Raw genomic sequence first — 13,628 nt, forward strand, 5'->3', positions numbered from 1 at the left:
TGTCCAACAAGTTGGAGTTTTATAATTTGGTAACAAACATATTTCGATGTTGGATTGAGGCAACTGAATACATAAGCATGCCCGGATCCTGGTGTACCCTACTTCCTCATCACATCATATGAATTGTTGATGTCAGTTTGACATAAATGTCCACCCAAGGGGCAATGCTCATGTATATCCATTAACATTTGTATAAGGATAGTAATATTTGATCACGGGAGATAAAAGAAATAAATCGAATCAAGTCTTCGTATGTCACCACTTCCCGAGGACATTAGGTGTAAAAATAAAAATTGAATTAATTGAATTGAGTTATTTAAATTTTGAGTTTGAATCAAGTTATTTAAGTTTCAAGTTCAAATTGAATTAAATTTTATAATTCAAATAATTTGAATAATAGATTTGTATGAATATTTTAATTTCAAAAAGGAGTAAATTGGTATCACTCAACAAAAAATATAAAAGTAATTCAAAATAATTTTCAAATATTTTCAAATATATAAAGAAAATTAAAATTTTAAAATAATTTTAAAATAATAATTTTGCGGACCTAAATAAGTTAATTAACAATTTAAGTTTATTATACTAAAATACATATATTTGCTTTGAAAACGTTTTCAAATATATATGGTTTTAAATTTATGTGTTTTAGTATGAAATTAATTATATTGTAACAAAATTTTAAATTGACATGTTTAATATTTTTAATTTATCTTGAACAATTTCACTCAATTTTATTCGACTCGATTCGAAAAATTTTCGAATCAAATTAAGTTGATAAAATAAGACTGATCAATTTAATATTTTTTCACTTGATTAAACTTGATTCGATCAAACACTTATATTATATATTTTAGACCGAGACTCAACTCATATTCACTACTATTTGAGACGGGAGAAGATAAAGTGGAGTCACTCTTTTTGTTTTTCAAGCAATTGAAATAAATGCGAAAATTTAAAAACATGATTATTGAGAGGATTTTAGCATACACGATTGTTTTAAAACATCTGGTCATAAACGCACGTACAGATTACACCTACCCATCACCCCATTCAATGTGATGAACAATTAAGATTTGCAGTTCGCAATCAATGTCTGCAACCTTACGAGGCTGCTTTCTTTGAATCATAACAGCTTCACACTTTATTTCCTCTTTGACTCAAATTTGCTGGCAAATCTATTCACTTTTGTTCATTTTTGTACTCCTCCCAAAATGATTTCAGATACTCTCAAGTAACTTTGAATGGGCAGAGTCTAGAATGACTCAAATTCGAAATAATATAATTTTTTTTTAAAATTCGAATTGACCCGACTTTAATTACCCCGATCCAAAATCAATCCAACCTACTGCCAAATTCACATGTATAAATCTCATATCAGTGAAAAACTTCTAAGATTGAACAAATTTGATATTTGCATGAATTTTTGTGAATATGCAAAAGCTTTCCCTCCCACTCTGAATCACCAAAACAAATGGATTGGCAGAGACACTCTTTGGGTCGACAGCATAAAAAATGTCATTAAAAGGGTTGGCCTAATTCAGTTTTAATCCCTCTTGTAGAATTTAATTAGTTAAAATATGCCATAAATTCTTGTATCTTTTTGTAAACCTAGAATTTAGTCCACGTACTTTTATTTTTTAGGGTTTTAGTTTATTTACTTTCCGGATTTTAGAATTTAAGTTCAATTATTAATATTGCTAAAGATTATTTTATAATTTTATTAAATTTAAGTTCATTACAACATTTTTTTTAGTTACATTGCTATCAAGTGAGTATTTTTTTTATTTCAAAATGTCATACCAATAAATTTAACAGTGTTAATAATTTGACTTGAATTTTAAAATTTAAAAAATAGAAAGACTAAATTCTTAGAAAATAAAAGTACAAGAACTAAATTCCAAAGTTACGAAAAGTACAAAAATTTATAACGTATTTTAACCAATTTAGTTTGTTTGCTTTAATTGGATATCATTTTATTCTCTATTTTAATCATGTTTTTCGTAAGTTAACTCAACAATAACAAAAAAGAAATTCACAAGTTGGATAACAATATTAATATTTCAATGATTTTCACGAATTTATTAACATTATTAACAACTAATAATATTGTTAATACTTACTGATTATATTTTAACTCGATTAACGTGGGTATTGTTATTAACGCAGGATGGAGTGAGCTCGAGTGCACTAAAATATATTATACTTTTATTTATGGGTTAAGGAGGGATTACTATAACATTCTAAAATCAAATAAATAATATTGTTTACACTTTAACAACAGGAATTAACACATCGATTTGGACTTACTATAACATTATAAAAATAAAAAATCAAATTAAGATAAAAAAAAGTTAAATCCCAAATTTAAAACCCTTAGACCAAAAGGGTGTGAATAATAGGGGAGGAGAGAACCTACCAAATTATTTCAAAGAAAACAGGCAGGCCTATGAATGGAGGTGTGCATGGGCCGGGTGACCCGGCCCGGCCCGAAGGCCCATCCTAAAAATGGGAGGGTTTGGGTAAAAATATAGGCCCGAAAAATGGGCTTGGACAAAAAACGAGACCCGTTTAGAAAACGGGCCGGGCCTCGGGTAAGATTTTTTTGGCCCGGGCCCGACCCGATTTTAATATTAAATTATTTTAGAATTTTTTTTATTTTTAATTTTAAATAACTTTAGTACTTTACTTTACTTTTTTTTTGTTGTTTTGATGTTATTTTGATATTGTAAAACTTTTGTTATTAATATAATTTAATTCTTAATTTAGTTTTAATTTGTTTCAATTTTTCAATTTTAATATAATTACTTTTTATTATATTTTTAATTTATGTATTATTTTAATAATTATTTTAGTCCCATTATTTATTTATTTTTTGTTTTATTATTTATTTTTATGTTTTAAATGTATTTGATTTATTATATTTTAAAGTTTTTTATTTAATAAAAAAACAAAAAAAAATTTTAATATGATCGGGCCGGGCCGGGCTCGGGCCTACCATTTTTTCTCGGGCCGGGCTTGGACAAATTTTCAGGCCCATATTTTGGGCCGGGCCGGGCCCGGGCCTTGAAAACGGGCCGAAATTTTTTATGGGCCCGGCCATGCACACCTCTACCTATGAACCTTGTGAATAAAACCCCTTTACTTTCTGTGTGTCGTTATTAGGTGTGCTCAGCATCAAGCCATTTTTTAACCTATTTCTTTGCTGTCCTGGTTAGGGAACAGGATACATGATAAGAGCAATTTGCTGTAATGTACATTGGCTCTTTCTACTCCCTTTCCTGAAATTTTGTGTTATATCCGTTTTACAATTTATAAATTCGTAAGTTTTTAATGTTCAAAATGCAATATAATTGTTGATTGAGTCTTAACTCGATTAGTATCGGTATTGTTGTCAGTCCAAGAAGACGTAAATAGTTCTAGGCATTGTATCAAAGGAACAGATATGACAAAAACCTATAATAAGATTAATATTCAAAAAATACAATATAACTTATTACTACAAAGTTTACTAAAAGGCTAAAAAGGGACAAACACTAGGCAATCAGTTACCCAACAAGCCAATGCTTCATGTTGGATGTTGCCATCACCCCCATTGTAAGGTTTGGTACAATTTAGGATATTGTTATATATTATTGAATTATAATTTTCGCTTTAAAAAAAACAATTGATTTTTTTTATATAAAAGAACAACTTAGTGAAAATTAATTATTTTGATAACTATAATTTCACCTTTTAAATGATATAGGGTAGGTATAGCACTAACAATAGTAAATAGACCAAATTATAATAAATTAAAATATAAGGACTAAATCTTGGAGCTATGTATTTGACCTATATTATCTAAAATTTGTAAAAGTGAACATGAGAAAGAAAGTTCATGATGATGTGAGTGTTACTTTTTCTTTCTTTCAATCAAATGTTTTATTGGCAGTATTTGAGCTTACATTTTCTCCAAACAATTTCCTTCTGCAAGCATATTCAATTTTCTCTCCATTTTTCAATGAAACCCATCATTCAGTGCCATGTAGATTTAACCCCTTTTTTCCCCTCCCAAGCTTATCTCTTTTGCATGTGCACATGTAAAGTCATGATGTGGGTGGCATGCATGTACATGAATCCCATCATGGTGATGATGATGCCTAAATGTGCCATTTCATGCAGCATATAGCAGCTCAAACCCTCCTTCCAGTGCCCCTATTTTCCTTTGTGAAATTAAGGGGAAACTTCCACAAAGGAGTGGGAAAGGTAGCAATTTATGTTCTTTTACAAGTTTAGTGTTGTCTGTAATAATTCCAAAATTTCTTTGTTTGCTAGACAAGAAAGGGAAATTAAAGGGTTGGAGCTTTAGAAAATGGAGGAATATTCCACCTACTTACCAAGAAATTTCAAGACTAGAGTTTAATAATGAATACATGTTGACTATTAAGAAATTGAGAATATAATAATGTTTATTAAGTTATAAGGAGTTCAATGTGTCTTTTTAAGTAAGATCTCAGGTTCGAGTCTCGTGGATTGGAGAAAATAACATTGAGAAAGCGTTGTCTCTGTTCGGGAATCCAGTTCATTTCGATTCTAGATTTAATTGTGGTCCAACATGATTAAGATATCTTAGACGAAAAAAAAAAATTATAGTTTTTGACATTGTAAAGAAAAAGAAAAGAGTGTTTAATGTCATGGATGAATAGAGACTGTTCTTCCTTGTAACGTAAAGAGTATAAAAGGGGGGGAACTTTACTTTAAAGATTCCAAATCCATGTGATTAAAGAGTCTTTTGAATCCTTTAAAGAAGTGATGATTGCATAAGCTCAATCCCATGTGAGAAAGAAGTAGATAACATTAAAAAAACAGAGTTAAAGAGAAAAAAGGATTCATTTTTCATGCATGAGAAAAGAATCCAATTTTATATGGATATTGCCCGATAAATAAAAAGGAAAAAGTGTTAAAGAAAAGTTATATGTTAAAGGTGTTAAAGGTATTTCCTTTTTTGAATTCAGACATTAATATAGCTTATAGAATTTTGAAAAAAAATTTAAAATTAGTGCAGTTATTATTGTTATAATTTTGCATGGATTTTGAACTTTATTCCAGATGCAGAATCAGCACAAACTTCTTTGGAATATGAACATGGAAGTATCCTTTGGTCATTATGATTCAACTAACTTTTCGCTGGGGTTGGATTTTGTTTGTCACAATGTTAAGCAATAATAATAATAATATAATATTCTCACTCAATTTAATTTCATAAAAAAATATTTTATTTCTTTTGGGAAACATGAAACTGGAGCTCAAACATGTCTTGAAACATGTTTATTTTCCAAGTTGCAGGGTTCCATTGTGGAACTCCCAGGCTTGGAAATTACTTATGAAACAAGAGTAGTATACAATATACATCCATAAATTATCTAGCTTTTGTTTCTTTTCCCTGTACTGTGTCAAAAACTATATCAGAAACTTGGCCGTGATGGATTGTCTTCATTATCTTCGAGAACGACTTTAACTCCATGGTTCTTAAGGGCATTGACAACGGCCCAGACCTTGGTTCGGTTCTTAAAGCCTTTCTTCTCGACCTCCTTGTTTACATCAACATGAATCCCTCTTCCCTGTCCTTGCTCAAGACCTTCCACCTTGAGTCGCATAGCCAATACTTCACCGATAACGGTTGCTGCCTTGGCATTGCAAGACCGGCCGCACTCCAATGAGTTCTTGATGGAATGTTCAACTGTTGATGCTGTTGCAACTATCCGTCCATTATTTCTGTCCACGACATTTGCTGTTATGTACTTAAGTGATATGAACAACCTCAGCACATACCTCTTCAGCACTGTCATCCTTTTGAGTTCCCAAACAATCTGTTTAACATAACAAAACAATACCAAGTTTAGCCGTTTATGCGTTATAATAACATAGCGCTTCATTTCACTAAGTTGCAGCCAAATTGAAGAATAGCATACCGTTGTACTACAATGGTGGCAAAAACATATTCACCATTTCTAAAGTCAATCCACAGACATTATTGACAAAATTTAAGTTTGAAAACTTTCCAAGTTAATTTGTTACACTACCTCAAGACATCTGATTACACTGGATTTCAAATTTCCTTTTCTATCTGCCCTTTGTGGCATACTACCAAGTCCTACAACGGTATCATTGTTCTATTTATCTGTGCATTTTCCCTATTTTAACAAAATCATTATACTGAACTAATAGCAATTAATTGAGTTTCAACAATGAGTGATGCATTCTATGTAATAAGACTACTAGAAAAACTATAGCCAATTTTGAAGAAAACTTTAGGAACTGCCTCACAGTCACCCTAGGAATCATGACAAAAGAACATCTCAAGGTCAACTCGGAAGATGTATATTTACATACTTGGACCTGAATAAATCTCCCTTCTTTGATTCTTCTATCCCTCATTCACTCACGAAATGGGTGTTTTCATAACAAAGAAAAAGATAAGAAACGGTGTTTCAATTGAGTTGATGCAGAGGAGGTGTATCTGAATTCTTGAGGATGTGTTGCAAATGTATATAGCAAATAAAGTAACTGTCATGTCATACAACACAAGGCTTCGGCCTAAATTCTCAAGTCAATATAATATTAAATGAACCCAACTTCTAACTTTATCTCCAATAGTTTATCTTCACCATGCAGTTCAAATGACGAAGTAAAGAGAAAGCAAGAATTACATGTAAGCATCTCAATAAGCTCTGTAAGCAGAGTAAACACTTTTTCAATAACATTATGCCATATCATGGAAGGTTTTACTAGACCACCAACATCCGAGGAAGAAAGAGCAACATCAATCTTCGATAACCCGTTAAACTTATTGAAACTCAAAGAAATAAGAAAAACCATGGCATGGACTTTTAAAGCTTAATGTTGATGCTAGCAGAGGTATAGTAATAATAAGTTGGGGCTCGGGCCAGTGATTCAAGATGCAAATGGAGACATTGTCAATGCAAGGTGCCGGTTGCAAATTAGCACTGCCAATATATTTATGTTGGAAACTTATGCTATCTTGTTTGGAGTTCAATGGCTTTTAGAAATGTGTATTAGAAATCGTTATAGAAAAAGTGATTCACTTGGTGATAATTCGGTACTTTACAAGCACTGACCGTGTAGTGTCAGGCCTAGGGCACCTAATTACTTACATTAAGTCCTTTTATTCTAGTTTGGGGATGGTTTATTTTAAACATGTACTTAGGTCACGGAATCAACCAACTCATCTTCTAGCTAGTTTTGCTACATTGAGAAGTGGTTGTAATTTTATATGGTAGCATGATCTGCCTAAATGTATTGATCAATGGTTATGTATGGACAATCTTATTAGTGAATGACCTCACAGGTGCACTTTTTTTTCCACTCTTCATCTTCGATGAGTGGTTTTATAGTAAGGGTACCTGTTCATAAAAAGAAAAAGGAAAAGGAAAGTATATCATGAAGCTTAAAATACACTGATGGTCCAGAGTGGTTTGTTTCCAGAAAGAAGAGAAAATGTGACAAGAAAAAAAGCAAATGCTTGCATGAAGTGTGAATTAAGCTTCTTATAGAGCCTCAAGTACTGAACCCTTTCAAGCAATGCCACTATGGTTTTAAATCTTCTAACTTAGAACTACTACAAAATGTATAGCATAAGGCAAAGCCATAAACAACACAAACAGAAAACTAAAACATATATTTTCTATCTGAACTTAAATCTTTCATTCAAAAGAGAAGGTTTTACTTAACCAGAAACCCAATGACCAAAGATTCGGAATTTAGAAAATTGAGATTAATTAAAAAAAGAACTTGGGTTTAACAGGAATATAAAAATTACATAGCTAAACAAGGTTCAATTTTCATTGAGGCAAATGATCAAACATTTTACGTTCTAACAAATATGAAAACAAGCAAATTCAGGCAGCAGAGAAATGAACTTCGCTACAAAATAAGATTTAACTTCAAACCCAAAACAAACAAAAAAAGCCAAAAAAGAAAAGAAAAAACTTACCAAAAAACGGAAAGCCCAAATCAAGAGAAGAATCCAAAGGAAACCACTGATGCACTGATAGAGCAATTAGCGAATAGAAGAAAACTGTAGTCTTTGCAGATACAATCAGTGAAAACTGAAAGTGAGAACAGATAAATGGGTCAGGCCAACATATCCGCCCTAAAAAGATTAATTTTACCATACATCCCCAACTATTGTTACAATTTCAAATTAGTCCAAACTTCAATATATCCTACTTGAATTTTCAAAATATCAACAATGAATTAATCAGATATTTTTGTTAACCTTGTTAGTTAAGTATAACTTGGATTTATCGTGAAAATATTTAAAAACATATATATATATATCAATTTGTAAACATGTTTGTACATATCGTATTAATAACTTCAATACGATGTTTTAAAAAAGCTGTGAAAAAGTAGTGAAAAAGTTGTGCAGCGATCGGGAAGATGATTCGGTTATTGGGGCTATTATCAAGGATATACAGAGGTTAAGGGAGGGTTTCCATAGCTGCAAGTTTCTATACACTGCTTAGGGGGGAAATGAATCGTCACACATTATGGCTACAGAGGGACTAAAAAGGGGGGAAACGATTTACCTTGTGGATGAGGTGGCGGGATTTGTTATGAGGGAGGTGGAGAGAGACAGAAGACAAACTGGGTCATGAGTACCAATGTTCCCGATGGAGAAGGATGATTACCACAACGGAAGAGGTGGTGGACCTAGTGGCGTAGGATAAGCAGTGAAAACGGAAAGCTGATGGATATAGATGACAAAACTTTGCCGGCGAACAGCTAAAGGAAAAGGGAAAGGGATGTTCGGCTTTCAGGCGGAAAAATGACGGCCCACTCGTGAAGAGTGGTTTGGTAAAAAATATAGATGAAAAAAAAAAAGAGATTTGGACAGAAAAATATAGCCCGTTTAAAAAAATCGGTTCAGTCTGAGGATATTTTTGGTCTGGGTCTGGTTGAGCCCGAAATCGTTAAAAGATAAAAAAAATTAATGTTGTCTTCTTGATGTTTTCTTTTTATTTTATTGTTATGTAACTATTATTTTATTATTAGTATTTAGATATTGTATAAAATTTGTTTTGTTGTTAATTTTGTTATTATTTTAGACACATTAGCTTATTAAGTAGTATCTATATTAGTGTTTACATATTTTTTAAAATTTAATTTTAATTTGTTAGGAAATATTTATTTTGATGTTTTTTGTATTTTTGATATATTATATATATTTAAAAATCATATAAAAAATAATATAAAAATTAATACGGGCCAAGCTGAGCCTGGATTTTAATGTTTTTATTCAAGCTAGGTTTAGGTAAAATTTTAGGTTTATTTTTGGAAGCAGACTAGGTCCGAACCTAATAAACGAGCCTAAATTTTTAGCTAAATCTAGCATGAAACCAGTTCGGCTCATGAACACCTTTAATTGTAACTAATCATTCACATCTTTTACTTGTAACTAATCATTCACATTCTATAGACCCATCAAGGGTATATACAATAATTGTACTTTTAGATAATGTTTTGAAGCATAGAGATGAATTTGAAATTTAATAATAATTTAAAGATGTATGGAGAAATTAACCCAAAAAAGAGACGTGGTTGAATTAAAAACCTCGAAACGACAACGTTTGTTTTGACTAAGGCAAACTGAGGTCCGTTTAAAAAAGAAACCGGTGGAGATATCACCGTACACGTGTCCTCACCTCCTTCCATCATTCTTCCTTGCTTCAAAAACTGAACTCTCCTCTCTTCCGAAAGCTTCCACACCTCAGAAACCCTATTTTTCGGAGTTTTACGTCTTATAGTATTTCTCCAGCAGCTCACTGTAGCACCAAATTTCCGTACGTCCAAACCCTAGATTCATTTTCACCTTCTCTGATCCTCCCTCGACTAACGGAGATATTGATTCTTTTCGAATTTAATTTTCTTTCTTTTGCATTAATTGCATTTCTAGATTTGTTGTGGTGGTTAGATTTCAAGATGGTGTCCGACGCGAGCAAGAAGAAGGCTGCTCAGAAGAAGGCTGCTGCCGCTGCGAAGAGAGGAGGGAAGGCCGCTGCATCCGCTGCATCTTCCAAGGCGACAGCTTCAGCGACCGCGGAGAATGGCGTTGATAATGTTTCTGATAAAGTTAGCATGCTCCAGATATCCGATCGGACCTGTACCGGTGTTCTCTGCTCGCATCCTCTTTCCAGAGATATTCGTGTAAGTTGGAAGGATTCCTTCCTTTGTGAGAATAAATGTGATTTATTTCTTTCTTTTTTTTTTTGATTGTTGCAGAAAATGTTAATATTTGATTTGTTTCTTAAAAAACAGTTAAGTAATATCAAATCGCATTCCTGAACTCCGTAAACCGAAATCAATGAATAGGAATTAATCTACTCGAAGTCCTAAAGATAATCAAAATCTTATTTAAAATCATATACGAAAATAAATAAATCATGTTCTCTAAACAGTAACTCAAAACCTTCTCGATACCTGTTCAGTCCACTTGTGTATCATTTACTATATTAGTCATATTTTAAGTTACAAAATTTGAAATCATGATCCATTTCAAGATTTAAAAACCGGACTTAGTACGGACTTTTTATAAAATGCTGTAAAATCTCGATGGTGCCAGGGAATCCGAACAACGTATGCTTAAAAATAAGATATCTCCAAATATTTCTTCTGAAGCATGCTCTTCTTTTTATGCTAAATTGTTTTGAGGGAAAGAAGAGAAATGTAAAGCTTGTCTTTTTAGCTTCCAAAAATTAATACCGGAACGATTCATTAGTTTGGGAATATCCATTTATGACTATAGACAAATTAGTTAAAAAGTTTTGATATATTTGATATATTCCATTATTGAAGGTAAAAGAACCTTTCTGTATGTTCAAGATGTGTCCTTGAATCGTGATTTATATTGATGTTGAATTGATTTTCTTGTTGCAGATAGAGTCCTTATCAGTTACTTTCCACGGACACGATCTTATTGTTGATTCAACATTGGAGCTTAATTATGGCAGGTCTGATGACCTTATATCATGTTGCTTAGGAATATTCATTGTAAAATCTTGTTTGGGATATTTATCTGATGAGACCCCTGTCTATTTCATATTATCTTTGCAGACGCTATGGTTTGCTAGGATTAAATGGTTGTGGGAAATCCACGCTGCTTACTGCAATAGGGTTGCGTGAACTTCCAATTCCGGAGCACATGGATATCTATCACCTGACAAGGGAGATTGAAGCTTCAGATATGTCTGCATTGCAGGCTGTCATAAGTTGTGATGAAGAGAGGTTGAAGTTGGAGAAAGAAGCAGAAATCTTGGCAGCACAGGTTATTCAGCAGACCCAGTGTTGTAATCATGCTAAGTTTCATCAAAAACATGCATTATAACCTCATTTTCTGTTTTTTTATCCATTAATTTTGTTTTAGGATGATGGTGGTGGAGAGACACTTGAACGTATCTATGAGCGATTGGATGCCTTGGATGCATCAACTGCTGAGAAACGTGCTGCGGAAATTTTATTTGGCCTCGGTTTCAACAAGATGATGCAGGCAAAGAAAACCCGAGATTTCTCTGGTGGTTGGAGAATGAGGATTGCATTGGCACGGGCTCTATTCATGAATCCCACCATTCTTTTGCTTGATGAGCCAACCAATCATTTAGGTAGGTATTTTTTGTTTTTTATGTGTATGTCATTCTGTTTATTAATATATTTAATTAATGAAGTCTATTCATGAATCCACCATTCTTTTTCTTCATAGCCCACCGAGATCGTTTAGTTAGGTCTTTAATGGTCATTTTGTTGGACGTCATAAGTTTGACATGGAGAACATTTTCATTATGATTCTCAATTCTGATGCTTACAATTGGTTTAATGGGAAACAGATTTAGAAGCTTGTGTCTGGTTGGAAGAAAATTTGAAGAAATTTGATCGAATCCTTGTGGTGATATCACATTCACAGGATTTCCTGAACGGAGTTTGTACGAACATTATCCATATGCAAAACAAAAAACTTAAGTTGTACACCGGCAATTATGATCAGTACGTTCAAACTCGTTCTGAATTGGAAGAGAACCAGATGAAACAATACAAGTGGGAGCAGGAACAGATTGCTTCAATGAAGGAGTACATTGCTCGCTTCGGTCACGGATCAGCCAAACTAGCCCGGCAGGCACAGAGTAAGGAGAAGACATTGGCAAAGATGGAGCGAGGTGGACTCACGGAGAAGGTAGTCAGGGACAAGGTTCTGGTGTTTCGATTTGTTGATGTTGGAAAACTTCCTCCACCGGTACTGCAGTTTGTGGAAGTTACTTTCGGATACACGCCTGAGAATCTGATCTACAAGAACTTGGACTTTGGGGTAGACTTGGACTCAAGGATAGCATTAGTAGGACCTAATGGTGCAGGGAAGAGTACACTGCTGAAACTGATGACAGGTGAATTGACTCCTATTGATGGAATGGTCCGACGGCATAACCATCTGCGAATTGCACAATTCCATCAGCATTTGGCAGAGAAACTGGATATGGAAATGTCAGCTCTCCAGTACATGATAAGAGAATATCCTGGAAATGAGGAAGAGAAGATGAGAGGTGCAATAGGGAAGTTTGGATTGTCAGGGAAAGCGCAAGTGATGCCGATGAAGAACCTATCTGATGGACAGAGGAGTCGAGTCATCTTCGCGTGGTTAGCATTTCGACAACCCCACTTGCTGCTGCTAGATGAGCCCACTAACCATTTGGATATCGAGACGATTGATTCACTGGCAGAAGCATTGAACGAGTGGGATGGTGGGTTGGTATTGGTGAGTCACGATTTCCGGCTGATAAACCAGGTAGCCGAGGAGATATGGGTGTGTGAAAATCAAGCTGCAACACGATGGGAAGGGGACATCATGGACTTCAAGCAGCATCTCAAGAGTAAAGCTGGTTTATCTGATTGAAACAAAGCAGTAATTAACATATAACTTAAAGCAGGTGGTGTCCACCACCCCAGATGAGTTATTCTCGCATGGTGGATTAAGCTTAGTAGCTGCTATTTAGTCTTTTTATAGAGCAGGGGTAACGAGGAAAGGCTTTGTTATTGTTTGAAGCCATCGAGTTTTCGTGCCCTCTGTTTGGTGGGTTTAGCAAAGCAGGATTTGTTGCCATTTGGTTTTTTAAACCTGGGTTTGCTTTCTCCTAGGGGTTGGTTGTTCGGTGATACCTGTTCTAGGTTTAAAGCTTTTGAGGCATTGTGCTGCTGAGGATTTGGCATCATATAATCAGTCCTATGCTGTATTTTTCTTGCATTAACTTGGATTTCAGATTGAACGGTATTATGCGTGTAATATTTTCTATTCTCTATTTTAAAAAAGAGGGTTATGAATAATTTAAGCATTACAATATGCAGAATGCATGAGAAGGATAAAAAAGTACAGAGACTTTCTTAAACCCGATATTTTCTATCACCCCTCTCTTACGCCGCAAGCTCCCTAAACTTTCCCCTCTTCTCCATCCAAAAGTTCTTGAACTTCATCAAAATCTTCCCCCAAAACCGAAATCATCTTTGGCTTCCTCTCTTCTCTCATGGCTTCATCCAAAATTTCTCACTGCGTTGGAATTGACTCCTTTGGTGTTTTGCTGGAC

The 13,628-nt window shown here is 33.8% G+C and overlaps 2 protein-coding genes across 4 annotated transcripts; one reads left to right on the top strand and one right to left on the bottom strand.

Annotated features, from left to right (window-relative positions):
- Nucleotides 1-5,240: 5,240 nt before the first annotated feature.
- On the bottom strand, nucleotides 5,241-8,911 carry LOC107963910 (50S ribosomal protein L18). Its single transcript, XM_016900460.2, has 3 exons — nucleotides 8,595-8,911; nucleotides 7,997-8,111; nucleotides 5,241-5,852 (listed from the first exon to the last, which is right to left on the bottom strand). The coding sequence occupies exon 3, from the start codon at nucleotides 5,829-5,831 to the stop codon at nucleotides 5,448-5,450; it is 384 nt and encodes a 127-aa protein (XP_016755949.2). The 5' UTR covers nucleotides 5,832-5,852; nucleotides 7,997-8,111; nucleotides 8,595-8,911; the 3' UTR covers nucleotides 5,241-5,447.
- A 782-nt stretch (nucleotides 8,912-9,693) lies between these two features.
- LOC107963909 (ABC transporter F family member 1) lies at nucleotides 9,694-13,371 on the top strand. 3 transcript variants are annotated; one of them, XM_016900458.2, is made up of 6 exons: nucleotides 9,694-9,848; nucleotides 9,962-10,212; nucleotides 10,942-11,015; nucleotides 11,119-11,329; nucleotides 11,429-11,663; nucleotides 11,886-13,371. In XM_016900458.2, the coding sequence occupies exons 2-6, from the start codon at nucleotides 9,988-9,990 to the stop codon at nucleotides 12,941-12,943; spliced, it is 1,803 nt and encodes a 600-aa protein (XP_016755947.1). In that variant the 5' UTR covers nucleotides 9,694-9,848; nucleotides 9,962-9,987; the 3' UTR covers nucleotides 12,944-13,371. The 3 variants fall into 3 exon arrangements, with proteins under 3 accessions (XP_016755947.1, XP_016755948.1, XP_040962628.1); XM_016900459.2 differs by having other exon boundaries at nucleotides 9,700-9,848; nucleotides 9,980-10,212; XM_041106694.1 differs by having other exon boundaries at nucleotides 9,700-10,212.
- The last annotated feature ends 257 nt before the right edge of the window (nucleotides 13,372-13,628 follow it).

The sequence above is a fragment of the Gossypium hirsutum genome, chromosome A03 (assembly GCF_007990345.1).
Source record: "Gossypium hirsutum isolate 1008001.06 chromosome A03, Gossypium_hirsutum_v2.1, whole genome shotgun sequence".
Taxonomy (NCBI): Eukaryota; Viridiplantae; Streptophyta; class Magnoliopsida; order Malvales; family Malvaceae; genus Gossypium; species Gossypium hirsutum.

What these genes read in the sequence shown, in the direction of transcription:
- LOC107963910 (XM_016900460.2), bottom strand. Translation starts at nt 5,831, where the DNA reads ATGACAGTGCTGAAGAGGTATGTGCTGAGGTTGTTCATATCACTTAAG.
- LOC107963909 (XM_016900458.2), top strand. Translation starts at nt 9,988, where the DNA reads ATGGTGTCCGACGCGAGCAAGAAGAAGGCTGCTCAGAAGAAGGCTGCT. An exon ending in CTCTTTCCAGAGATATTCGT is followed by an intron (nt 10,213 to 10,941) that starts GTAAGTTGGAAG and finishes TTCTTGTTGCAG; the next exon opens with ATAGAGTCCTTATCAGTTAC. An exon ending in CAGAAATCTTGGCAGCACAG is followed by an intron (nt 11,330 to 11,428) that starts GTTATTCAGCAG and finishes ATTTTGTTTTAG; the next exon opens with GATGATGGTGGTGGAGAGAC.